This window comes from Bactrocera neohumeralis, chromosome 5, assembly GCF_024586455.1.
Source record: "Bactrocera neohumeralis isolate Rockhampton chromosome 5, APGP_CSIRO_Bneo_wtdbg2-racon-allhic-juicebox.fasta_v2, whole genome shotgun sequence".
In the NCBI taxonomy this organism is placed as follows: Eukaryota; Metazoa; Arthropoda; class Insecta; order Diptera; family Tephritidae; genus Bactrocera; species Bactrocera neohumeralis.
In genome coordinates, this window is record NC_065922.1 from 7,167,076 (window position 1) to 7,193,699 (window position 26,624).

The 26,624-nt window shown below is 34.9% G+C and overlaps 3 protein-coding genes across 6 annotated transcripts; 2 read left to right on the forward strand and 1 right to left on the reverse strand.

Annotated features, from left to right (window-relative positions):
• Positions 1–1,023: 1,023 nt before the first annotated feature.
• LOC126758515 (kelch-like protein 26) lies at positions 1,024–4,464 on the reverse strand. Its single transcript, XM_050472803.1, has 4 exons — positions 3,314–4,464; positions 2,372–3,224; positions 1,921–2,301; positions 1,024–1,851 (listed from the first exon to the last, which is right to left on the reverse strand). Exons 1-4 carry the CDS (start codon positions 3,530–3,532, stop codon positions 1,364–1,366), a joined length of 1,941 nt encoding a protein of 646 aa, XP_050328760.1. The 5' UTR covers positions 3,533–4,464; the 3' UTR covers positions 1,024–1,363.
• Positions 4,465–5,227: 763 nt separating this feature from the next.
• On the forward strand, positions 5,228–20,744 carry LOC126758861 (uncharacterized). Of its 3 annotated transcripts, XM_050473274.1 has the most exons (5): positions 5,228–6,100; positions 17,001–17,260; positions 19,128–19,500; positions 19,605–19,871; positions 19,945–20,744. In XM_050473274.1, the coding sequence occupies exons 2-5, from the start codon at positions 17,043–17,045 to the stop codon at positions 20,221–20,223; spliced, it is 1,137 nt and encodes a 378-aa protein (XP_050329231.1). In that variant the 5' UTR covers positions 5,228–6,100; positions 17,001–17,042; the 3' UTR covers positions 20,224–20,744. The 3 variants fall into 3 exon arrangements, with proteins under 3 accessions (XP_050329231.1, XP_050329233.1, XP_050329232.1); XM_050473276.1 differs by lacking the exon at positions 17,001–17,260; XM_050473275.1 differs by lacking the exons at positions 5,228–6,100; positions 17,001–17,260 and adding an exon at positions 17,964–18,507.
• Positions 20,745–22,378: 1,634 nt separating this feature from the next.
• LOC126758856 (probable serine/threonine-protein kinase tsuA) lies at positions 22,379–26,057 on the forward strand. 2 transcript variants are annotated; one of them, XM_050473268.1, is made up of 6 exons: positions 22,386–22,655; positions 22,721–23,070; positions 23,152–24,091; positions 24,147–24,610; positions 24,908–25,125; positions 25,196–26,057. In XM_050473268.1, exons 1-6 carry the CDS (start codon positions 22,644–22,646, stop codon positions 25,405–25,407), a joined length of 2,196 nt encoding a protein of 731 aa, XP_050329225.1. In that variant the 5' UTR covers positions 22,386–22,643; the 3' UTR covers positions 25,408–26,057. The 2 variants fall into 2 exon arrangements, 1 of the variants encoding a protein (XP_050329225.1); XR_007666903.1 differs by lacking the exons at positions 24,908–25,125; positions 25,196–26,057 and adding an exon at positions 24,772–24,894 and having other exon boundaries at positions 22,379–22,655; positions 24,147–24,677.
• Positions 26,058–26,624: the final 567 nt, after the last annotated feature.

The window sequence follows — 26,624 nt, forward strand, 5'->3', positions numbered from 1 at the left end:
AGATGTTGCTTTAGCAAGTAGTGGTGTGTTTCGCTGACACCAGGCCTTCTTGGAGGGCCAGGAAGAATAACGTGATCACAGGTGACGAGTCATAGATCTTTGAGTATGATCCCGATTTTTTTTTTTGAGACGCCAGAGTGGATCCAAGCAGCATGCACCTCAGCTCTCAAGGCTATACAGGAGAATGCCTTACGTGACGCCTTCAATGCTTGGAAATCGCGTTGGCAGCGCTGCATCGAGCAGAGGGAGCCCATTTTGAAAGTTTTTAAAGAATTGTAAAGGTTTTGTTCAATCAATTTTTTTTTAAATCGACTCAGTCCTCTTACTTTCGGGACATTCCTTGTATACAGCTTTTTCTGAATTCTACTTATCAGTCTTACCGTTAGAAATTAATAACTATTTCTTTTAAAATATTTTTTTTTTTTTTTGTTTTTACAAATATATGTTAACGCAATTTTTTATTTCAAATTCATAGTTCATTTTTTACAAAATTAATAAATAGTACTACATGCAATAAAAAACAATTTAAAAGCCTTCAATATTTCGTATAATTCGTTTTTTTTTAATTCAATTATATTACGTATTCAATAAGTGCGTATATAAATATACATACACACACACATATTTTCAAAGTGCATGTGATAAGTTTACATATTTGAAATGAAATTATTTCATATTGGCCCTGCCAGGATTATAAAAATATAAAAATGACAAAGAGTTAATAACAATTAAATACAATATTAATTACTTATGTATGTATGTTAGTAATATGCCGTTATTATTCTCTTCATATAACAAAACTAAAAATAGACACGTACATTAAATTCTAATGAGTGAGGATAAAAACTAAAGGCAGTAAAAAATAAAATGTTCCACAAGCTGCAAATTTTCTTAAAGTTCGCAAGAAAATGATTAAAAATGTTTATGCTTAAACATTTTTACGCTTAATTTTGAGATTCTTTGTTATTTTCGATGTTTGCTCTCTGAACAAATTGCACTTGGATTTCGTGTGTTTTCTTTAGATATATATATACATACATATGTATGTACGAAATCAGCAACGCTATAAATCACAAATTCATATACATATTATATTGACACATCTAAAACATATTTATTTTCGAAGCATTGAGTTCAGTTTGAGTTCTACGTTTTTAAGTACCTTCACTATTATAATTTCACTTGGGCAAAACAATTAATTTCATGAGGTAAGTTTTATAAAAGCGATTAAAATTTGCAATAAATAAAAATAATTAGCGCCAATTTTTCACTCAATTTTTTTTTTTTAAATAAGCTTTAAGCACATATGTATATACCTTATCTTTATTCCTTGACTACCAAAATTAAATAAATTGCTGTTTGCTCACACATCGTCCCAGTAGTACTTTACATTATCACGTTCACGTGGCACATAAAAAGCCGCACAAGTGCTTTCCCACACCTCTTTTGGATACTCCCACTCCGAACTGAAGGCCCATTGCTTTGTGTCCAAGTCGTAGGACTGTACCGCGGATGTGGCGCGATTAATGGTTGCCGTTGAGAGTAAACCGCCGATAAAGTAAACTTTTCGCTTGACGGCCGCTACGCCGGTGTAATACTTAGGCATTGGATTTCGTGATTCTGTAATCCATTGGTCGGTGGTTACATCATACACATCTACGGCATCAGCTAATACTCGCATTTCAGTCACTGGATCCTCATACCAACCGCCAAACGCATAAATGCGACCATCGAAAACAATCAGGACATGGTCGGCACGAGGTGTTGGCATTGGGCAAAGTTTATGCCATGTGTTAGATTTCGTGTCGAATCTCCAAAGTGAGGCAAGTACAATGTGCCGGTCAATGCCACCTATATGGGTATTAAGCGAAAACTTGAACATGTTTACAAACACTTATAGCCTTATAAAATTTCGCTTACCCGATATATACAACTGATCGCCCAAGACAACGCCCGCATGTTGGCTGCGATTCTCCGACAACGCGGGCAAGTACTCCCAGCGGTCGGTATTCGCATCGTAACGTTCACAATTCGAAACTGTCATATCGTGTGCCCACAGTTCGGCGCCGCCATCATTTTCGTTTAGCTCACAAACTCCACCCACCGCATATAGAAAATGACTGCCCATGGCATTCAGGGAGAAACGACAACGGTCTGCTTGTATTGGCGCAATACTTTTCCATTTGTTCTTGGCGGGGCAGTAGCGAAAGCCAAATGGATGTATGTACTCCTTGAGACAGACATCATATGAGCCGCCTACCACATACAAATCGTTGCCGAGCACTGCTGTACCATAGTTGCCTAATAATATATAAATACGAAAAATATTAAGCTGTTATGTTCTTCCGGGAAAAATTAATAATGTACGTACATTGTTCAATGTGTGGTATAACGGTAAGACTTTCCCATTTTCCTTTGGATGGTAGATAACAACTGATACGATTTGTGAGTCCATTTGTTTCGAAGCCCCCAATCTTTACTAAGGCCAACTCCATGCCACGAGTGTTCGTTAACACCTCGGCGGAAAGTAAATCATCTGCATAAACATCGGATAATCGCAACTTCAACATTTCTTGCTTAATCATTTCATCTTTCAATATCCGGTAGTAGGCCGATGCAATCGAGTTCGGTTCAGGTTCTGCATTCCATTTGGACTTAATGGCATTCAGCGCACACGCACCGATTTGATGAAATTGTACCTTTCCAAAGATACGACGTGTCAGCTCTGGCTTTAAGTCAGACTCTAAACAATATTCCAGTACAATTTCGAGAACTCTTTGTTCTGAGCAATCCACGGGATAATTACAAGCAAGTACATGTTCAAATTGATCCAATGTGAGACTTAATAAATCCGGTGTTTGCGCAAACTCATCGAGTCGTGAACACATGTAGCGGTAGGCCTTCATTTTGAGTGGTTCCAGAGAGTACAAGTCTGCCAACGCAGCGATGGCAACACAATTATCCAAATCAATTTGTGACTCAAGAAAATGCGAACAGGCGTCAATGGCTGCTTTCATTTGGATATGCGTCGATACAGATAAAACATCTTGCACATTATTTCGATCTAATTCCAATTTTGATGTATAGACATATTCCAGCAGCAGTTCCATACCGTGAGCGTTTATACCATTCAGTTTTATTTCAGATTGATGAGCTTCACGCATGGCATCCGTGAACATGGCGCAAAAGTAATCACTGCACGCCGCCAATACAACACGATGAGCCTAAATAAACATAATTTAAATATTAATTGTATTCAGTTTATTTTACTTCTATAAAATGAGAAAAGAAAAAGAAAGGAAACAGTTCATACCTTAAATATACGTCCTTCCACAATCAGAGTAACATCGAACAGTTTTTCCGCACAACGTAACGCATTTAGGCCCCTCAACAACGCTTCGGAATGTATGATTTGCAGAAAATTATCATTGTTTGCATTACGAGAATATGTTGATGATGAACAAACTGTGCATGTTGGGTTAGCACGGCTTTCGGAGCTACCCTGCGAAATGGAAGCAACGCCACCGGCCATCCTTGCTGACGGTACAATTAAAAATGCTTCAAATCATTCAAGATGTTACCAGCGCGATAATTATTTTAACTTATTTTACTTATTTTTAATAATGCATGTAAAGCACTATAGCACAAAGTGGAACTGTTGCAACAAGAATAGATACTGGCTTTTAATGTCTGTGAAAGTAGTCCACTATATTGACACCACCGTATTTAGGTTTGATGGTGTGCTACTTGTGATGTCATTGACAGCAATTATTATTTTTCTATGAACACTTCCGCTTATTCGTAGCGATTTTCTTGTTATCTCCAAAAGCACGTCTCTTATCTCTTAAGTTAGCAAAACGTCTTCGCAATTTGCCACCCCTCTCCTCTTAATTTGAATTAATAATTACTTATAAGATTCTCGTATTGATGTGCTTACAATTATCAAGGTTGGGGAATCCACCGTAAACATACATCTATACATTACCATCAGTGTGAAGCGTTTCGACTGTTTTTAGCAGGCTTCAATGGAATATGGTAATTTATTTATTTTTCCAATTTTTGTTATAACATCAAAACCATAGCGACAAGCAAATCTATATACACATTTTTAATAGAAGTCACAAACTGTGGTATGATTAATTTTTCACGAGCCCCGATCAACCTAGTTGGTCTATTTCAAGAATATTTGATATATTTTTGCAATATGGTAGATTCGCAGAAACTGAATTCTTTTTAATTGAAAAACACAAACAATGCACAACTTATATCAGGCAACCAACTTTTCCAATAAGAACATAACGCTATTTTCCACAAAATAATTTATTTTACTATTGTAGTATTGTAGTCTTCGAGTAGTATTAACGACAAAATTTATAAAATGTGAAACGGCTGCAACTTTCATACAAAAGTAGAAATATTTTTCCGCGAACGTGCATAAGATAAGGAAATGAAATTGACAAATATTAGACAAATTTTGATTGGATAAAAAGATCGTAATGACGTTTGAGGCCGAAATTGCAAAATGTCAGGTGAGAACTCACAGGGTAACTCAGGTTCTGTAAAAAATAAGAAACTAACGAGTATAAATAAGCTTCGAACGTTGATTTGAATTTATGAAGGCTATTTATGCATTAAAAATAAGTAAAGGACCGAAACAAACAACATTTTTTCTTGAAATAGATATTTAAAATGTTGTATAAAAACATGAATACTATTACTCTGTGGGAATAATTTTTAAATTGTTTTTAATTTATGTAATCGCAGATTTGATTTCTATATGCGTTTGCAAGAAAAACTACAGAGCTTGTTTGGTGTTCCCTGCGCTTTCTGTAAACAGTTAACATGAATTATTCATTCAATGCTCTGCTCTGTTCACTCATTTCTGTTAAGATTTCTCCTTCCGAGTCGATAGTGATGAAATCCACTAATAGAAAAATCATGGCTCTGGCAGTTTGTACCCCTGTTCGCAATTGTACCTTCTCTATAATATACGTTCTCTGGTAAATATTTACTCTCAATCCTACACCTCTCTTTCGTAAACAAGATTATCGTTGGCAGCGTCTTGCAATTATCGTTGTGTTATTGCGCCACTTATTCGTTATCTATTAAGTCAGTGTTACCTTTATACGTAAAAGTACGCTTTCGCAAATGGAAATAAATACATGCTAGTGCAGCTCTGCTGTTGTTCATTTTGTTTGAAGAAAATTTCCTTAGTTTGTTGCCGAAATTGAATGTAATAAGAAGTGTTTGGAAGTGTTATACTGTTTGCTATGTTAATTTGAAGGCATAATTATATCCCGGCTTTTTAATAGATCTTTACGGGTTTTTCACAAGTTTCTATAATTTTTAAGAATTGTGTTGTAAAAAGTTTGTTTATAACAGTGTTAACAACAAGTGCAAAAAGTGATTATCACTTTATATTTAAAACAAAAGAGCATTTGTTGACTTACAAAGAAAAAGCCAAGAAGACACAACACCATTTCTTACACCGCTTGAATTTGAAACATGTAGAGAAAATCTCTGTCGCGAAGAATGCCTCACGTAGGCATAAAGACTGGTTGCTGAAATTGTTGAAATAGCAACGTCAACATTTTTCATTTCTGTTTTGTGCAATTAATGTGACCACAAACTTTCTTACTAAATTCAAAATAATTTCGTAAGAAACCAGTGTTGTACCAACTAGATGTACCTTTTGAAAAATTTAAATAATTCGCTTTGTGTGGTCATAACGTTCATAACAAAAACTGCGCTTATTGGTGATTCTGCGCTTATTTCATATTTTCTGGATAAAGCTGGGATGCTTTTGTTCACCCGAAAAAACTCCACTTGTCGAACTGGTTTTTAACTTTCTTCGCCGAACTAAGCGATACACAAATACTCACTACACCAACGTAAGCTACTGCGGTGGAACACGGACAGAATTCCTTGGTTAGTACACACAAGTACCATTGAAAGAAGTCTGGTGTCAAAGCAGAAGCAGTCTTTAGTTAGTCAGCCAGTGAGTTTTAAGGCGACAAATCATTTTTATCTTAATGTTTGGAATCTCAGCAGGCAATAAAACAGGCAGCACCATAAAATTGCTTAATAGCAAACAGTGGAGGTAAGTTAAACACCAGCGCACAGATTTTGTTTTATTTTATGAAATATTCATTTATATTAGTTTGTTTACAGATATTTAAATCAAAAATCTTCCCTAATATAATTAGCATTTTTAAAATAAAAATAAAAAGTTTATATCAAAATGATTATCTAACATGTGAACAATATAGAAACCTTAGTCAAAATAGTTTGAAAAAATTTAATTATTTGCTTAAAAAACTATCGAAGTGGTATGATTTCAGAATTTTTTATTTTCGAGTCTTTGTCGTTAATGGCCTTTTATCTGTCCCATCTTCGTAATAAAGGGATATGGTGCTCAATGACCACAAGAAAGTAAAAAAATAAAAAAAACTAAACGCGTAACGGTAGGTGATTCAAGATTAATTGAAGAACAAGGTCAAAAACGCCATATAAATTAGTTACTTACATTCAAGTAAGTTAAAATAATCGCAATAGTCATGTTGCTGGCACGTTTTCGAATCTACAAAAAAAAGAAATCAAGAACTATTTTGTCGATTAATTGAGAAATAAATTCATTACCTAAATCTTGATTAAATCGAATTCTCTAATTCCTCTAATTTCCTCATTAACTAACAAGCAATAGCTGTTCGTTTGTAAGTGGCGTAAGACCAGAAGTTGAAGCACGAATAGTTTCATTGGTAAAGGTAATATACCAAGCAAAGCATATCCAACCTGCTATTTTTTTCTTGTTGCTGCAACCAGTAAACGGGTTTTTGTCGAAGAAGATAAAGAAACATCAGACTCCTGCTGTTGCTTGTCAATAAAAAAATGTTGTGATACACATTGAAGCTAGTTATGTTGAAGAACATACTTAAAGCCAGTTTTTTCAATACTGATTTCGTTATATAATATTATAGAAAATATCTGTATTATGGTATATGAAATTTGATAGGCCTCTGCAAGGTGCAAACGAATTTTCACTCGCTCCATTGAGTTTAAGCAACACATGTTTTTAAGTAAGTGCAGAGCGTATTAATTCTATTATTTGCTTAATACTAACAAATTTTATATAAAAATTAGTAATATATGTATTTAATTAGTTTTTTGTCGACAAAACTTGATACCCTTCAAAAAACTTGTTTGAGCTTAAAATCAATATTATTAATATTGTATTTATAAATTGTCAACAGCATAGATTGAAATCGGTCTTTTGTTTTGTTTTTATGAATATATGTATGTATGTATGTATGTATGTATGTATGTATGTATGTGTGTATATCATACTGCTTTATTTAGGTACATATACATATGTAGCTGTGTAGGCATGGTAAAAATGCCTCGAAAATGAGGCTTTTTTTTACATATGAAGATATGTATTAATAAAATCTGAATATTTACAAGTGCAAACAAGTTAAATGCATATGTACATATATATACTTTTATGGGCGCAAGTATAACATACTTATAATTAAACTCACCAATTTCATATCTCACTATTTGATAATTGACCTAAGTTTGATAAGTATTTCAAAAATTTAATTTTGGGCATTCAAATTCAAAACAATAGGGTATCACATGCACATGCATGTATGTATATATGTATGTACTTATACAGGTCTAATTTAAAAATTATTTGCATTACAGAGTAAAACTATAGATTCCGCAATTTACAAAACACAAACAAAGGAAGCTAATAATTTAGTCGCCAAAAATAACAGAACTGTGTTTAAAAAACGCTGTCAATTAGTATAGTAGTAATTCACTTAAGTTATTAGCACTTATACACATATACATACATATATGTATGTACATAAATATAAACGTTTGCACTAAACAAATGAATATGCATACATAAAGAAACGGTTTTTATTAATTATCGTAAAACGTTAACGTATGTGGACGTAAACAAAACAAAACTTAAGATCGACGTCGTCTTCATTTTCAATTTAGTCGTCGTTGTGGCTGTTCGTTGTCTCGACAACGTGTTGATTGTAATTTTTTGCTCTACCGGTCCAGACCAGATCATGCGAACAGTAAATACTCGTACTCACAGTGCCGCTAAAAAATAGCATTAAAACTTATTAGAAAAATCTGTATATTACCGCTCGCTTAGATGTTGTTTTCAACCGCATTAAGATATACTTATTTAAAGACATTATAATCCACTTCATTGGTAAAAATTTGAGTTGTTGGAAAAAAATTGCAAGAAACGATTTACACAAAAATACCAAAAAGTACCTAATATTTATTACAACATATGTTTATATGTAAATATAATACATACATACCTTTAGCTATGTAGTTTTTATAGTTTTATAAAGAGCTTGTACAATGTACATACTTATCATCAAGTCTCCATGCACTTTTTCTTCTCAAATTAATTTCTGTCTTTATTGTTTTTTTTTTGTCCTAAATAAGAAAAAACGTTTTTTTTAAACGTCAGCACATCTTTTCGTAAGCATACATACTTACGAATAGCGATTCTGCTCATTCAATTGGTGTCTCGTTATTTACAACTAGAATGTAGATACATGCATACATGTATGTACATATGTATACCGAGTATTTTAGTAAATACCATATTCGCATTTATTGCATCAGTAAATTACACTTTTACATATGTACATACATATGTATGTATATCTACTATAAAAAAAATGAAATAAATCTAGGCTGACAAATGGACATTTACTTGAATGCAAAATCTTCCATGTGGTCGAATAACACAAACCCAATTGCTGCGAAGATAATTTCATTTAGCCACACTCTCAGCATTTTCCTCAGATCGCAATGGCATCGCTGATTATAATTAATAATTTATGACGTATGTACAGTTGATGTAGAAAATAAATAAATACTGGAGACTGTGCAGGCCACTCCATGACCTTAACCCTATTTTTCTGAAAATATTGTGAGCCAACTTGCTTGTGTGCTTTGGGTCTTTGTCTTATAGCAATGCCCAATGTAGCGGCATTTCTTCGCGGGCATAGCGTAGCATTAGTTCCTGCATAATTCGAACGTACATAGTACGATCCATGGTTTCCTTAATCCAATATGTACATATAACTCCATATAATGAAAAACTTACCCAAATCATAATAATGGACCCCCATATTTAATTGTTTTGGTAGTGGTTTTTGGTCCTCTTACTTATTGACAGGATCCCCTTGCACGCCATTGCACGATTTTGGATTCTATTGTATATAAAAAGTCTCTCACTTTCGCTAAAGGCAATCGAAGTGGTCATTTGCAAAATTCAGCCGTTGATCCACATGTTTTTTTGATAACATTGATACGAATTGTTTCTATGAAAAAAGTACCACGTACTAAATTTAGTCGAAATCCGTTAGTCGGGTCCCGAGATACATATGTGATTTCACCAAAAAGTAGGCGGTACCCCTCCAATCGTCAAATTTTCATACCGGCTCCCATAAAGCCTTCTCATACCATCTCGGAGGTAAAATTGAATGTCTCTCTCGTTATTGATTATTTATTTTATTTTATTGATTTATTTCACTTTTAGTAGGTTTTAACAATACCGTTATATTTGTATTGAGAGGGTTATCTTCCGATTTCTTCCATTTTCACACTGTCGGTAGGAGTTCTTATAATATTTGCACAAGGCTAATCTGGTTGTTATAGCTTTAGTGGTTTAGGAGACACATACAGGGTGGCTGATGAATTTTGCTACATTAAGAAACTCAAATAATTTTTTTTTTCAGTGTATGGAATTCATTTTTCTTTTATTCATGTTAAAGCTTATTCAATTTTATTAAATATAGCTTAATTAGTTTTAAAAATAATGGAATTAAATGCATGAAAAGACAGTTCAACATGTTTCCATCCTCTTCCACCATTTGAAGCATCTTCTGGCAAAACTCCAAGCGAATCGGCAAGTCTGCAGCGTTCAGTTTGTTGGCCATTTGAATTTTATATGGGAATAAGTCCAAATCTTTGTGCATAATTGACTGTAATGACTGTCTGCTTACACCCATTTTAGCAGATAAGCTTCTTGTCGAAACACGTGGATTGTTTTGTATGGCAGCAGCTACAGCAGCGATTGTTTCCTCCGTTCGAACTGAAGGGTTTCGATGATAAGGTCTTCTGTTGACTGTCCCATGCTCGGCAAAATTGTTTACAAGTCTCATTATGGTCCATCTGCTCGGAGGATTGCGCCTATACTCTCTTTGAACCGAAACTACAGACTCCAGTGCGTGATAGCGGCGGACTATCCAAATTCAAGTTTCAGTGTCCATTTTTGTTAAATGTAAAAGTCAATCTGCAAAATAAAAAAAAAAAATAACCAGATTCATTAAATAGAAAAAAAGTTATTTAATTTTTTTTTTGGTAGCGGCTTTCATTAGCCACCCTGTATGTAAGTATGTACATTATACTTATTATAGGGCGGGGTCACGCCCACTCCTCAAAATTTTTGCCCACATATGTCTTTTGCTACTTCGATCCCTTGTGCCAAATTAGAATTTTATATCTTAATCTATCATCTGCGAACTCTTACTTGTTTTGCCAAGCAACGCGCATACCAAGTTTCATCAAGAAGATAAACTGTCACCCGGATTTGAACTCATCAGCTTAATCATTTTAATATATAACGGATTTTTCAATACGGACGCTATAAAAGTAGACCGATAGGGACAGCAAACGACGCCATATTCTTTCCGCTTTTTTGATATTTCTCTTCAGTAAGGTTTGCCATTTCGTCATGGAAAGATAATCGATCCAACAACGAGTTCAAATTTATTAAAATTTACTACCGAAATACGGAGTCAGTGGCCTCTACTTTAAGAGCGCTACGTCCAATTTGTGGTCGTAATAATCGTCTTGTCAGTTCAAAAATTGAGCGTCTAGTGGAAAAATTTGAATCCACAGGCAAAGCACAAAATGTTCCCGTGCCAGTAAGACAAAGAGAATATTGCTGCCGCTATCGCGTCAATTGAGGAAGACCCAAATCAGTCTCTCGCACGTCGATCTCATGCGTTGGGAATCTCTATGATGCCGTTACTCGAGTTGGATGATATGGCCTTGGACAATATGTGGTTCCAACTGGACGGCGCCACAAGTCACACAGCGAATGTCATAATCGATTTATTGTAAGCCAAGTTTGGTGAACGCCTCGGTCGTGCGATTGGACGCACAATTTCCAGTGGGGCTACGTCAAGTCTATGGTCTTTGCCAACAAGCCAGCGACGATTGATGAACTTCGTTCGAATATCGAAAAACCGTCGAAAATTTTGGTTAATCGTCTGGCTTACCAATGGAAAGTCGATAAGTCTAATTAAAATTCTATTGTCAAATATTGTAATTGCCACAATATTTTTGAAATTTCAAAAAAAAAAAAAAAAGATTGTATCATTGCTTAGTCAGCTTGACAATCAAGTATTTTTGCGGTTTGTCCGCTAGCTCGTTTGACCTTAATCTACGACAACAAGTGAACAAAGCACGTTGATAAATTAATTGAAACCTCGTTTGCGACTGCACCTTTCTCGGCGTCGTCGCCCGCTGCGGCATTGCTATGATCTTTCGGCATTTTTGTTGCCGCTACGAATATTTCAAACAAGGTATTTTTCGTATTCTATAAATGCGTGAAGTTTTATTTATTTTCACTTTTGGCTCAATAAATACATATATATGTATGTATAGTATGTATGTACATATCTATATATACATATGTATTTGAGTGGACCGTATTGCGTTTGCAAGTTGTGTGACTTATACGTAATTGTCTTACATTTTTACACCCTGAGCGAACACGAACCCCGAAGTTTGTAAGGAAACGTCGAAGGCCCTATCAAATATACATACTTACATACAAACGATCTGCGTGAAAAGCTAAGTCGTCTTTCTGTGCGGTAGATTAGGTTAGGTTAATCTGGTAGGCCAATAAGCCACGCCCAGACAGTTTTGGTTCTTTGCGATACCGGACGGAGTTCAGTTGCTGGGTCCAAGAGGAATAGTCCATCCAACGATACCTCCAGTGTATCATACCGCGGGGACCACAGATGTTTACAGCGTAGTCCTGCCAATGCCGGATAAGTGCGCAAGATATATGTATATACTCCATTGTTTCCCTGGTGTCCTGTTCTAGACATTTCCTGCAGTCTTTTCGATCTGTCAGCCCCACCCTGCGGGCGTGTGTCGCCACGAGACAGTGACTAGTTAGTATTCCCATCATGTTCCTACGGTGTCTTCTATCGAGTGCCAATAGGAGTTTTCAGTACTTCCGATCTACCGTTTTGAACATGACTTGCAGTTTTGCACCGAGGTAGCTAATTCCATCAGGTTTTGATTTTCTTTACCATGATTCTGTTGAGATCGTCGTATAGACAATGCAACTGAATCAAAATTAGGATTTTGTAAGAAAACTTGAACCTGTGAAGGGTATAATAGCTTCGGTGTAAGCGAAGTTAAAATTTTTTCTGTTCTTTTTTTGTAGTTACATATGTACGTAAATATTTTTATTTCTTTCAATTGGCACTCGCTTTTTAACGAGTATGCAGAAATGTAATAAAATACAAATCGGCCTGCGAGGTGTGGTCACATAAATTCCAAATTACACAATGCTACAAGTAACTGAAATTGTGGTTGGAGCATGATTTTTAACGTGAAGCCTCAAATTATCCACCCGCCAACTAACACAGTTAAGTAAAAGAACTTGAAGCGGTGAAACAAAGCATCAGCTCTTTTACCAACGTTAAACGCTTGTTGATGCTGCATAAAGATTTGTATAAACATTTACATATAATGTATCCAGTTATGTATGTATGTATGTATGTATGTACATATGCATGTATACAAGCCCTTCTTACAAAGTTATTCGCATGGTTGTTTCTTCAAAGTACACATAAAACAAGTTGGCAGCCGGCAACTAAACTGAAATTCCAAAAGCTTTAAACAACAATACCAAGCTTAAGGCAGTAAAGGCATTCAGAGTTGCTGCGATCTGCTTTGAAGATCAATGCATCATGCAGCGATTGTTTAAAGGCTTAAGTATGCAGAACGCAAAATGCATGGCTAAACACATGACTTACAATCAATTCTCTTATTTTTGAGTTACCGAAAAATTATTAACAAATTACCTGATTTAATCTTCGTAGCAAATTCTAAGAAAAAATATTCAATTATAAATTAAGATTGGTGACGTTCGGCTTATGTAGACGTGACTATCATGGGAACGTCGTATAAGTATAAATTCTCCGAATTTAGTTATTGTAATTAAGAGGCAGACTTAATATAAAATAATAAAAAAAACTTTTTTTTTTATTTTTTTCAATATTATGCTTTTAGAGTAACAGCCATTTAAGGGGTGACATGGGTTTACGGGTTTCAAAAAAAAATTGATTTTTTATTGTCTTATTAAATTCTACAACCTTCTTCTTCTTCTTAATTGGCGTAGACACCGCTTAAGCGATTATAGCCAAGTTAACAACAGCGCGCCAGTCGTTTCTTCTTTTCACTACGTGGCGCCAATTGGATATTCCAAGCGAAGCCAGGTCCTTCTCCACTTGGTCCTTCCAACGGAGTGGAGGTCTTTCTCTTCCTCTGCTTCCCCCGGCGGGTACTGCGTCGAATACTTTCAGAGCTGGAGTGTTTTCGTCCATCCGGACAACATGACCCAGCCAGCGTAGCCGCTGTCTTTTAATTCGCTGAACTATGTCGATGTCGTCGTATATCTCGTACAGCTCATCGTTCCATCGAATGCGGTATTCGCCGTGGCTAACGCGCAAAGGACCATAAATCTTTCGCAGAACTTTTCTCTTGAAAACTCGCAACGTCGACTCATCCGTTGTTGACATCGTCCAAGACTCGGCACCATACAGCAGGACGGGAATTATGAGTGACTTATACAGTTTGGTTTTTGTTTCTTCTACCCCATTTTCAGTTTTTTTTTCTTTCGTCCATGTACTAGGTTAAGGTTTTAACTAAAACACGTATTTTTTCACTTTTGATGATGATCCTGTAAAGATCCGCCAACGCGGGCGGAACTTTTTTCACATATCATGTGGTATTGCGTTTTGTGAAAAAATTAAAAAAAAAATTAAGCAAATCGGTTGAGTAGTTCGACCGGAACTACTCCGTCAGTTTAAAAAAGTGTGTTTTGAGAAAAACGCGTTTAAAGTGCCAGGTGTGCAGTCCGAGCGCTCCGAACGTCGAGCGGTATTATTATTTTTGGGCCTTTTTCGAAACCTTCCAATGGTAAAGTGGGTTTCTACATTAATTCTAAGGGTATAAGGGAACAGAAAAAAAAAATGCAAAAAAAAGATTACCCTACTGACCCCTTAATAGTATATGTTTGTAACAATAAAAAATTCTAAAAAAAAATTTCATTTTTTATATGAAAAAAAAAATTTAAAAAAATGCAGTTTTTTACCCGAGGAAACCCTTGTAACCCCTTAAAGAGTAATCGCTCAGTTCGATCGGAATCGGAGAGAAATGATCCCATCACTATAAAAATTTCTGAATTTTCTGTATATGGTTCACCATACAAGGGCCTACCAGATTTTTGATAATATAGATAATTTTTTCAGGTTTCCTCCGCGAAGAAGTCAAATTTCAATTCAGTAGTAGAAGACATTATCAGAACCGTTCGAGATTGTGCGTAACTCGAAAAATATTTAATTTTTATCAAAATTTTTAAGTTAAACAATATGGTTGCTTTCATGTATTCGTCGACTTTAATATAAAACAGATGATCAAAAAGGTTAAATTAAAAATAAAGGGTTTGATAAATATTTGGAATCACTTCATAAAAATTACTTTAAAAAATTATTTAAAAATTCGCTTACGAAAACATTAATTAATTTCCTATGAGGACCGTCAGAATCTGCTGTTTAGTATCCTTTTTTAGCCGGCAGGTAAATCGAACCTGACAAGAGGCACCAGCAATGCCGCTATGCAAAAAGCATCCAATTGAAGTTGAAGTTGTTATTTGTTGTTTTTGCGCTCGCATACTTACTAGCCTCGGCCATAAAGAACGGCAGACACGCTTTATTTTACGAATTATTGCAACCAATGGCGTCTGTGTCTTCCATGTTCTAAACATTCTAACTAAGCCGTGCTGCAATTCTCTCATAGTCGATCAATGATCAGTAGCAATTGTTTATTACTACCAAGCCTGTATATATTTATGTACATATGTATATGTATTACATATATGAATTATGGTTGTTGTTTAGCACTTGGTGGTCTATTGAGTTCTCCACAGAGCGTCTGCATTGAGCTGCTCCACATGTTACTTACTGTCTTAACGTTGTGGGCTCGGGCCGTTGGGACCAGGCATACTCTTGCCGATCTTTGTCTTTGATTTTGTAGCAGCATGAGTAACAATCATGCTACAAGCAACACAAGCTCATGGAATTTATGGTGACAATATATCTTTAGTTCGTGCACACAATAAACATCACGTTTCTCTCATTTCTTACCAGGTTTATATACACATATGTATGTACATATATGGCTTAACGAAAGGTTTGGTAAAAAGTAGTTAAAATTACAGATTTGTAAATTAAATGGAAAATTAAGATTTAAGTCACGCAATAATTGTTAAGCCGATTCAAATCAGACTTCAGAACTCTAAATATTGGTTATTTGGAAAATGTAAAAATGTTGTCTGCGTCTTCAATTAAATGGATTTTCTATCGTATTTCAGTTATCTGAACCAATGCGCCATTTACTTCGGAAAGTTTTAGTGTTCTTGCTTGGTCCTATGAATCATAATCGTTTTGGCAAGCTTAAAGAGGTATTTTGAGAATTTGGTATTTGGCGAAAAATGTCATGCATTTATTCTTTATTCATTACACCAATGTTTGACAGTTTTGTATTTGTGAGTTTAGGGCATAATATAATATAGGGTTTTTTAATAAAGAAAAACAAAAGTAGACCGATAGGGACAGCAAACGACGCCATATTTTCCCCCTCTATTGACACTTCTCTTCAGTACGGTTTGCCATTTCATCATGGATAGATATACGATCCTACATCCTTACAAGATCAAATTGACGCAAGAGCAACAACTTGAAAATAATTCGGATTTTTATCGAAAATCATCTTCAGCGATGAGGCTCATTTCTGGCTGAATGGCTTTGTCAATAAGCAAAATATGCGTTATTGGTCAGGCAGCAATTCACACGTATTCCATGAGTCACCATTGCATCCCGAAAAAATTACGGTTTGGTGCAATTTATGGGCCGGCAGCGTCTTTGGGCCGTTCTTCTTCCGTGATAATAAATACCGGCACGTTACTGTGAATGGTAATCGCTACCGCTCAATCATAACCGAATATTTTGGTCCCGAATTGGATGATATGGACTAGGATAATATATGGTTCCAACAGGACGACGCCACATAGCGAATATCACAATCGATTTATTGAAGCCAAAGTTTGGTGAAGTTTTTTGGAAATGGCCCAGTCAATTGGTTGCTTCGGTCGTGCTATTTGACGCCGTTAGACTATTTCCAGTGGGGCTACGTCAAGTCTATGGTCTATGCCAACAAGCCAGCGACGATTGTTGAACTTCGTACGAATATTGAACGTGAAATTGCAGCAGTATCGGCTGATTTATACTTGAAAACCGTCGAAAATTAGGTTCAGCGTCTGGACTTCTGCAAGCGTGCCCGTGGTGGCCGTGCAAAGGAAATCGAGTTCTATGAATAATGGCTTGGAAGGTACTTTCACAGGAATAAAAAAATTCATTAATATCCCAAACCGTTTTTGTTTTATTTTTGCGCTCTTATTGAAAACCCCGTTACTTCGATAGTTTCCACCAATATTGGTAAAACTTTAATGGATGCTTATATGTATGTATATCTTAATGATATATAAAATAGTGAATATATTAAAATTTTATTTCTTCCTCTAATTTGTATAATACATAGATAAATGTTTATTTATGCTATTATATTTCACTTTCTTTCAAACAAAATAGCATTTCAAAATAAGCCAACTATAAATAACAACCACTGAAAAAATGTCTTCGTCGCGTAATAAATTCTTTAGTAGCGGCAAATTATCAAATAAGTCTGGTTCGTCAGGTCTCCGCATACTTTGGATACCGGGGGGACGTAAAAGCCATCCCAAAGGTCGTTTCGACTCCACCAACAAACATGTATCGCACAAAGGTGAACAAAAGAAAAACGAGGTGTGGTCCCTGGGTGGGAGTAAAAATCAAAAAGACCTATTCGATGCGTAAGTTCTCGCTGTATAAAATACAATACCTAAAGAATTTAAACAAAAAACTTGCTTTATCTTTTAATCTGGTGTTCTACAACATCTTCCATCTAATCTGTACATACTTTCGCAATAATTAGTGGATGATGGCATTAAATAGCATTCGTAAGTTAATACAAATACAATTCATCATTGTGTTACTTAAATAACTGTTTTGACACTACAAACACCATTTTATGTCATAATGACACGAGCATGTAAACATTTCATTACGATTCGAAAATTCATTCATTCACATTTAAACCTACTTCATGACTTAAATTGGTTTGACAAGTTAAACTAATTAAAATTAAGTTTGTACATAAATAATATAAATATATATGCAAATATTAAAAAATTATAACCAGCTAACATATATAGTATGTATGTACATAACTAATAACATATCTTGAAAATGATAGTTTCTAAAATGTTTAAGAATTTTATTTGTTTCAATTAAATCAACCGCCAAATCGATTTGGTTTCGAAACGAAATTCATTCAGTTTTGCATAAATATCTACATTTGTATATTCCATGGATATCTAGGTACTTTATATATCACACTAACGTCCAAGTTGTCTCGGAGACTTAATACAATTGTAAACAAAACTTCATAAGCACGCTCCATAACAACAATTTGCAACAAATGAGACGGTTATTGTTTTTGTTTACAATTCGCGCTCAACTTATGTATAAACAAAAGTTTTTTTTTTAATTTAGTACATACGTATGACATACATACATGTATACTGTCTCTCTTTCCAAGCTTTGGAGCAATCATATTTCATTGAACGAGCTTGTTGTGATCGTTCCATGCTCACAGTGCCTATATTTGAAGCGAAGTGAAGCTAAATCACTGGGCACTGTACTCGCAATTTGAGCTTCTCCATATTACGCTCGACTGGATCCAACCAGCACACATGAATATGCCGCTGGCAAATCTCAATCTCAGCTGTTCAATTATTATTAGAGGAAGGTGTTTGGTTTAGTGCTTGCGTTGGTGTGCCAAATGGTTGATTGCGCTTGTTTGGCGTGAGATTTTCCGGATTTTGAACTGCTCATTAAACAGCGCAACATCAGCAACGCGGATGCCGAAGATGTTGAGCATCTTTCAGTGTTATTTTATCCGTTTAATTTGCTTCTTCTGCTGGTATTTATTCGCTCTGATTTTCTGGAGGTGTTTAAATAACTACAACAAAGGCAACCTTAGACAAAAAGAAACAATGTAAAAATTGTTAAAAACCTTAAAATCCAAAATCTGGGTACATAAAAGCGAAACGTACACCGATTAGTCATTGAGTGCAAAAGAGTTTTAGTCAAATAAAGTATATGTACGTCATTCGTATATTCAAGTGTTGAAGTCACACAAGTGTATGCTTTACATATCTAAATCGAAAAGAAAAAGTAAAATATTTAACAAAATTTAGCAAAATTTTTAAAAACATTCAACATTAACATACATATTTATATTTATGTGCATTATACAACCCAACCATTATTTATTTCATATGTACATTGTCATTTGATACTTGTGACATCATCATTTAAGCCTAACCCAAGCATTGTTGTGAACGCGATACGCATACAGAAAATCCAATAATTGACATACAATTCCATCGCATTGCACATGTAAACATGTAATTATTGTGCAATCAAATGCCGCATATAACTTAAATGCGCACTGGCTAACTACGTTCATATGCCTGCTTACATACATACAATCATACATTTGTACATATTTACAAATATGCACATTACATTCATCGGCCTAACGCATTTTTAAGCACCACATCGCCCCCGATTGGTTTTCTAATATGCTTTTTTCTCTAATTTTTTATCCTTTAGCGATCCTGACAATAACCTCTTCGACGGTCCTTCAGTATCTGGCATAACGTCAGCTGCTTGTGCCCTCGGCGCTGTGGGTGTGGAGAAATGTACCAACTCAACAACTACACCAACAATATCTATCTCAACAGCCGAAGGCAGCTTAAGCGCTGATGCCAATGTTCATAACGCAGCAGAAAGCCCCAGTAGTACAGCCTCTACAACGCCTCTAGTGTCTATACCGAACAGCCCCGATACTGGTGCCACACCGAAATTAATTGTTATTACAACTTCTAGTACAACGGAGAGTGACAAAAGTCCAAGCTCTAGCAGTATGCCGGCCAAAACTGCGTTTACAACTGTGACCACAACCACAACGGCAGAAATAATGGATGTAAGTATTTACGAATTATATACATACATATGTATATGACTTTCATTTAAAAATATTGGTAAATGGATATACTTACACATTAACATATTATATTTTTAACGCAGGAGAATCGTTTTTCAATTCTCGGCAAGGACATTTCGAACGAGGTCGACGTATATGACCTGCCATCACCACCTAAAAATGGTCTTAATACTCCACCACCTGAGGGTGTAACGAGTGTGCTCTTGAATACATCGGCTGGTACGACGGCTTCAACAGCGACCACACCGTCGCCGTCTAACACACCTAAACAACATAGTGAACGAGATTCTGTGGCTGGTTTGTCCCCCAAAAAGAAGCATCACCATAAAAATGAAAATAATAATCATCAGGTAATGTCGATTTGCTGTACCAATACTGTTGTATTATTCATTAAAAAATAATAAAAAAAAATTTCCATTTCAGAATGATATTGATTCCATCGAAAGTATATCCGATAATACAAAATTGCCAAGTAACGATCTTGAATGGATTGATGAGCTACTTCTCGAACGCAATGGCAAGGAATTGCTCAGTAAGAAGAACAAGAAAAAGAAAAAGAAGATCTCAACTACGAAGGAATTAGACCAACTTGACGGCGTATCGAGCAAGCAAAACGCCAAAGACGGCGCTGCCGATGAAGACGATAAAGTGGTAAAGTGTCTTTACTACACATTGATGTGCTGCGATTGTACAATCTCTTAATAGACCACTTAGTCCGGAACAACAACAATTATTTTTAAACAAAATGTGCAGTTAAGAAACTTTGTATACAATGTTTTACAAAATCAAAATATTTAATTAAACGAGTCTGTCCAGTATATATATATATTTATATACATATATACAATTAATAATATAAAACGCAAGACGAACTTGCATTCGCTGAATTACTTAAGAGAAATTGCCAATTGTTAACATGAAATATTCCTGCTGATTAGATAGTACGTAAGGTAAATATATGTATATGCGTTTAAGAGCCCTATATTGGAGAATAAATACGCTCTTAATATTTATGTATTTAATACAAAATAGTTATAAGTTATTGTTATGTAATAAAAAACATTCACATGGACGATTTTTATACATACAAAAATATAAGCAAACATATACATACATACATATGTATATCTCTTTTATATAAAAATGAGTACATTAAAATCGCTATTTTAATAAATTGAAAACATGCAACAGTGCAGCTGAAGCACGACCATCTGAAAACAATACCATTTGTGTTTTATTTTATATGTATGTATGTATGTACTCGTGTATAGGAAATTAGAAAGAATATCAAAATAGTATTATTGGGAATATAAAATATTAACTTATATCCATACCTTTTTCGGGATTTAAACTTGGAATAGACATTTTTGACACTTTTAGTTGAAACGTTAGACTGTTGGATTATTCGTGTTTTTTTTTTAATTAACCGTATGTAAATTCAAAACTGTTCGTTTGACGATAGAAAACTTTCAATAATTTTATCAACAAATTATGTATAAAAACGCCATTATACATACATATGTTTATTATTATTTCAAGTAAATTGTGGGAAGAAAATCAAAAGAAACCACATTCGAAGAAAGCAATATATGGTAGTATTTATTCTTCAAAATGAAGGAAAAACGTTGCAAGATATATCAAAATTTACCAATAGAAGCTTTTCAACCATCCACATCATTTTGCAGAGGAATTAACTGGCAATATAATCAAATATTAAAAGTTAATTTAAGATTTAGCGCGGATGAATCTGGGCTTTGCAGTCGTTACATATTTCAACAGGACAACAATCAGACACATATGTATACATAGCTCTCAATACAAATCTGGGGATATTGTACAACACCCCAAAAGTTTTAGGAACGCCCTCTCAACCCACGGATTTTAATCCGATTGAGCACTAGTGGGTAGAAATGGAACGTGTTATCCGCAAACACAACATAACATCTACGGTCCTACAAGAAGCAATTCTCAAAGAATGTGAAGAAATCATTGCAGAATTCTCCGAGTTTTTCAGTTGAAGTGTTTTTAACAATGTTCCTTTAAAATTAAAACTAAATTTTTGAGTTGAAATAAAAGTTAAAACTACAATACTAAATAAACTTTTGTAAAATTTACTTAAAGTATATGACAATAATATCTTAAAAGGAAGAACGACTTTTTATAAAGAAACCATAATCTTATATAATTGATATAATATATTTCCTATATCTTATATAATTGATATGTATTAATTGGATCTATAATGTCAAAATCAGGTGTTTTCTTTTGTATTGTTTTGAATTTATGATTCGAAAATAAATTTTTCAACCAATAAATTGCGGTTTTAAGTGGTAACTGAATACGAATAGATTGTAAATTACATAAAAACATTAAAATGCAAACAGAGAATTCATGAGAAAGACAAAAACCATTAATTTTTGCATTATAGATAAAGGTATTTCTTCTATAATTGAATCATGAAAAAACGTTATAAATTTTCAGCAATGATGGTATTCCCACATTTTTGGTAATTGTTTACATCACGATTATATTACATGTGCAGGGGTATATAATAAAACGATAACATTTTTAATCGATGCATGATTAACAGCCGTACAAAATAAATTATAATTTAATAATTTATTTTCCGAAAATTATAAAGTAATACTCAAATATTAAATAAATATAAATATATAAATATTCATAAAGTTATCAGATTTAACTTACTCAAAAGCAAAGAACGTGATTCTCTGTCAAAAGGAAAAGCTTGGAGGCATTCATTACGCAATAGTAAATTTTTACAAATGCAACCCTGGAAATTACGAAACTGCAGAGAATAAACAAAACTAAATGGAAAGGATTTTTTTTTAAACTTCTTATGCATGCAAATTCGCGAATATTGTTCAAAAGCGAAATCCTGAAAGGAATATGAAAAAGTTGAAAGTAGATCCGATAGGAATTTTTCAAGCAGGTTCAATTTTTCTTGTAAGAAAAAACTGAAATTTTTTCTTATTAGCAAAGCATATCAAAAAACCTATTACCGTTAATTGAAAATATATAAATAATAAACAGTGCTGTGTGCGAAATTGTATTTTAGTGTTTTCTCGTTATAAATTTAGCAGTTTAGCAGCAAAACTACAGAAATGAATAATATGGTAATTTTTTGGCAAATAGTGGAACACAAATTGCTTTACGCTATATTTGCATAACTAATTTTTAGGATCACGTAAAAAATTTTTATCCTGAAAATTATAAACTGGATCTTTCGGAAACAATGAAGGCAGCGCTATCAAAAGGGCCAGGTGGTGTGGGCCTTGGCGGTGGGGGCGGTGGATCAGGCAGCGCTGGTAGTAGTGGTGGTGGACATGGAATGGGTGCGGCAGTATCTCATAATGAAATACAGACTGGCGGAAGTACCGGTATTCCTGGTGTTGGATACGTAACAGAGAAGTTATATATGCTATTGCAGCTCTACTTGCAAAACAAAGGATGGAACCCAAGTGCTGAATTATTGCAATGCTTTACGGATCTCAAAGATAATGCCATGTTACCTAGCGCTGCCTATTTGCAGTATGTAATCAATAATAATATATTTCTCCTATATGCGAGCACTTTAAAATTTTAATACTAAAATTTTTTTCCTTATTTTAGAGTTCTGGCTAATCGTTTAACTTTGGACGCTCAAGGGCGTTTAATATTACGAGAAAATGGTAAAATTGTCCTTCCATTTGAACATTTCGCCAACGCTGTGATGCTAAAACACATGTCTGGCCCACATGGACTGCATTTAAGTGTTGAGGCTACTGTGCGTGCAGTGATTGAATCTTATACAATCGGTCGTGAAAATTTTGGCATGGAAAAAGAATTCATAATAGAAGTTGTTCAGTCTTGTCCTAGTCCAGCTTGCCGTTATTATAAGAATCATCTTGGTATGTCACCGTTGCCATTTATGGATCAACAATTCCCAGGGGTAAATCACGCAGATTTCCTACAGCATTTGCCACACCTACCCCCACCACCGCCTCACCCCATGGTTCCTGGATCCACAAACAGCGGTGTCTCTTCTGCGGGGTCCTCATCCTCAGGTGGAGGCAATAGTAATATTACTGGTTCATCTGGTGGTTCTGTTAGTGCAGGCGGAGAAGTCGACTTAACAAAAAGCTCCACAACATCACACTCAACTGGAAAGGTGCCGGTCCCCACTCAACTGCAAATGCTTACAAAGCAACAACAAAACAGTATACAATCACAATTGTCGCAGCTTAGTGCAGCTGCTGCAGCAGCAGCCCACCATCAACAGCAACAACAAGCCGCTGCTGCTGCAGCTGCTGCTGCCGCCGCTAAACAACAACAACAACAGGCACAAGCGGCGGCTGTTGCTCAACAACAACAACAGCAGCAATTGACAGCGGCACTTTTACAGCAACAACAGAGTCGGGCATTAGCTCAGCAAAGTTTGGAAAAATTCAATAACTTGAGTGCTTTGGAGAAACAACGTGTGCTGCAACAATTAGATCCAAAACATTTCGATCCAATGGCTGTGGCTGCGGCAGCTGCCAATTTACAAATGCAGGGCATTAGTGATTTTAGGGTAAGATAATGTGAATATAAAAATGTGGATCTATTATAATATATTCAACCTGTAGGTTGCCGCAATCGCTGCTGCAGCCGCACAGGCAGCTGGAGGGTCTCCTATGTTGCCATCATCTTCGACTGCTGCATGTGGTGCACCGATAAGCGGTAGTAGTGCCCTTAACAGCAATAATAGCAGTATGACCGGAAGTGGTAATAACAGTAATAGTACTACTGGCATTGGAAATTGTGGCGGTAATTTAAGTGGAGCCTCCGTTTTGCCATCAACGGTTGGTAGCATGAACAACAGTGGCGGGAGCAATAGCAGCGCAAGTAGTGCGGGACACATTCCTGTTAACAACACAAGTAACAACAACATCATTGGTGTAAGTGGCAGTGTCAGCAGCAACAATTCCCACCATAGTCATCAATTGCCGCCTCCATCACAATCGCCTAGTGCGCACTCCAGTCATTCTTCGTCCTCATCTTCATCGCACTCCGCTGAACAAATTGTTCAGAAAAATGTAGAACTTTTGCGGTGAGTACGATATTTCAAAATTTGTGAAACACGTTAAGCAGAAATACACAGAGGCATAACCAAAACCGTTAATTACTTTAAGTAATGAGTATTGTTATTGTAGTAGCATAAAACATTTTCCATATAGTTTTGTGGAATCCTGCAAAATCGTCAGCCGTCAGATGTTATTTCATCTGAAAACCCGATTTCTATTTACAATCTATAGTTTAAGATATTTATAAATATTTTTGGTCCTGTAATCCAGATTGGTATTTGCTACATAGAACAACAAATATTTCATTAAAAAACTATTTACAGTTCTAATTTGGAATCTATTGAATCGAATAAAGACTTGCTGGCATTGCATAATGGCGCATGGACTGTACCCGATAATAATCGCGAACCTTTACCAGTGGGCCAAGATAAAATAGTGCGTATTTTCACTGAGCTAATGAGAAATATGGCGCGCATGAAAACCTATATACGTCCGTCTATGTGTAAACCATACGGCAAACAGAGCGAGAGCTTACAGAAAAGTAAATAACTAATTTTCATTTCTAATATTTAAACATACATATGCTCAAAATATATATTTTAACTTTCTAGCACTTTTGGATACAATACAGATTGTACAAACCTTGCGTAATTGCTTGCCAGCACCACACATCCCGGTGTCCTCGTGGAAAAGTGAAAGTGAAGGTAACACTGGTTTAATAACTGCGAATAACGGTTCGGTAGGTAGTACGAGTAACAGCATAATGGGTGGAGTAGGCGCTGGTTTAATGGTGACTAACAGAGTGGAAAATTTGACCAACTGAATGTAAGCAAAATATTTCCTTTTTCTCATTCTATTTATATTTTTTAGTTTTGTTAATTTAAATTTAAAGTGTTTTACGTTTTGCTCTACGTTGTTCACAAAAGAGATGGTTCCATAAACTGGATTAACAAAAAACAAGCAATTGCACATTTTCATGTACAATTTCTTTCCCAATCTTCTAAAAGAGTTACTCTTTAAAGTTGTTTTTTTTTTTTGCTGCGCTGGAAAATATTATTTCATAAATCATGAAACTTGTTGTTCCTTTCTTCACCCAACAATATCTCATCAAGTTAGACACAACGAACAGTACTATTCTATATATACTATATTTCTGTTCGTTTTTAAATTGTTTTAACAATACTAATTAAAACTCGCAAGCCAAGAACAAGACTGAAACATTAAGAGACTTGGTACTAATAGAAAATGGAATATGGTTGGTGTAGAGAATGTTTTATTAGTATTAACCCTGTTTGATATCATATCTCAACTCAAGCTTGATAGAAGCGTTTAAAAGTTTTAAATTAGAGGGCATTTAAAAATCGTTCTACTTAAAAAGTCCGATATTAATTCACTGTAGTTTTAGCAAAAAAAAAAAGAATAAAAAAAAAAATAAAACCTAAAAGTTTATGCATATTTAGATGTTAGATTAAGTGCACAATTGATTTAGCTCAAGCTGTCTTTAGTTGCATAAGTTAAAACTTAATTCCATAAAAATGAAAATTATGCACTATTCTCAGGCATATTTCATAACAAATTTTTAACGATATCTGGTTTAGAAAGGAGTTGAATGCTTAGACATTTTGCTTTTAACAAAGAGTACTAATCACGTTATAAATTTGAGAATCAAGTAATTAGATATTGGCAATGACTTTCTAAACTAAGCTATTGTGCCAATGAGCTGTAGTGTCAAACGCATTTAATATTTTAAACAAAAAATGCGCAAGGGTTTTTAAAACCGTAAAATAGGCACATGTGCAATTCCAATATAAATGTTCATAGAAGTAGATTAAATCGAAGTACTTACATACATAATAATATATATAATTACATACAAACATATGTACATACGTATGTCAAGAGTATATGTTCAGTAATTCACTTCCACATAGTATAATCGGCTTGCAATAATTAATCAAAATGAAATTACGTAATGGCGCTAAGTAGTGCACAATATTAATTAAACTTATTATGAAGAGTTGTGAAATAAACTTTTTCAGT

What these genes read in the sequence shown, in the direction of transcription:
- LOC126758515 (XM_050472803.1), bottom strand. Translation starts at nt 3,532, where the DNA reads ATGGCCGGTGGCGTTGCTTCCATTTCGCAGGGTAGCTCCGAAAGCCGT. An exon ending in TGGAAGGACGTATATTTAAG is followed by an intron (nt 3,225 to 3,313) that starts GTATGAACTGTT and finishes ATGTTTATTTAG; the next exon opens with GCTCATCGTGTTGTATTGGC. An exon ending in TATACCACACATTGAACAAT is followed by an intron (nt 2,302 to 2,371) that starts GTACGTACATTA and finishes ATATATTATTAG; the next exon opens with GCAACTATGGTACAGCAGTG.
- LOC126758861 (XM_050473274.1), top strand. Translation starts at nt 17,043, where the DNA reads ATGTCTTCGTCGCGTAATAAATTCTTTAGTAGCGGCAAATTATCAAAT. An exon ending in CAAAAAGACCTATTCGATGC is followed by an intron (nt 17,261 to 19,127) that starts GTAAGTTCTCGC and finishes TTTATCCTTTAG; the next exon opens with CGATCCTGACAATAACCTCT. An exon ending in ATGAAAATAATAATCATCAG is followed by an intron (nt 19,872 to 19,944) that starts GTAATGTCGATT and finishes TTTCCATTTCAG; the next exon opens with AATGATATTGATTCCATCGA.
- LOC126758856 (XM_050473268.1), top strand. An exon ending in CCTAGCGCTGCCTATTTGCA is followed by an intron (nt 23,071 to 23,151) that starts GTATGTAATCAA and finishes TCCTTATTTTAG; the next exon opens with AGTTCTGGCTAATCGTTTAA. An exon ending in AGGGCATTAGTGATTTTAGG is followed by an intron (nt 24,092 to 24,146) that starts GTAAGATAATGT and finishes TTCAACCTGTAG; the next exon opens with GTTGCCGCAATCGCTGCTGC.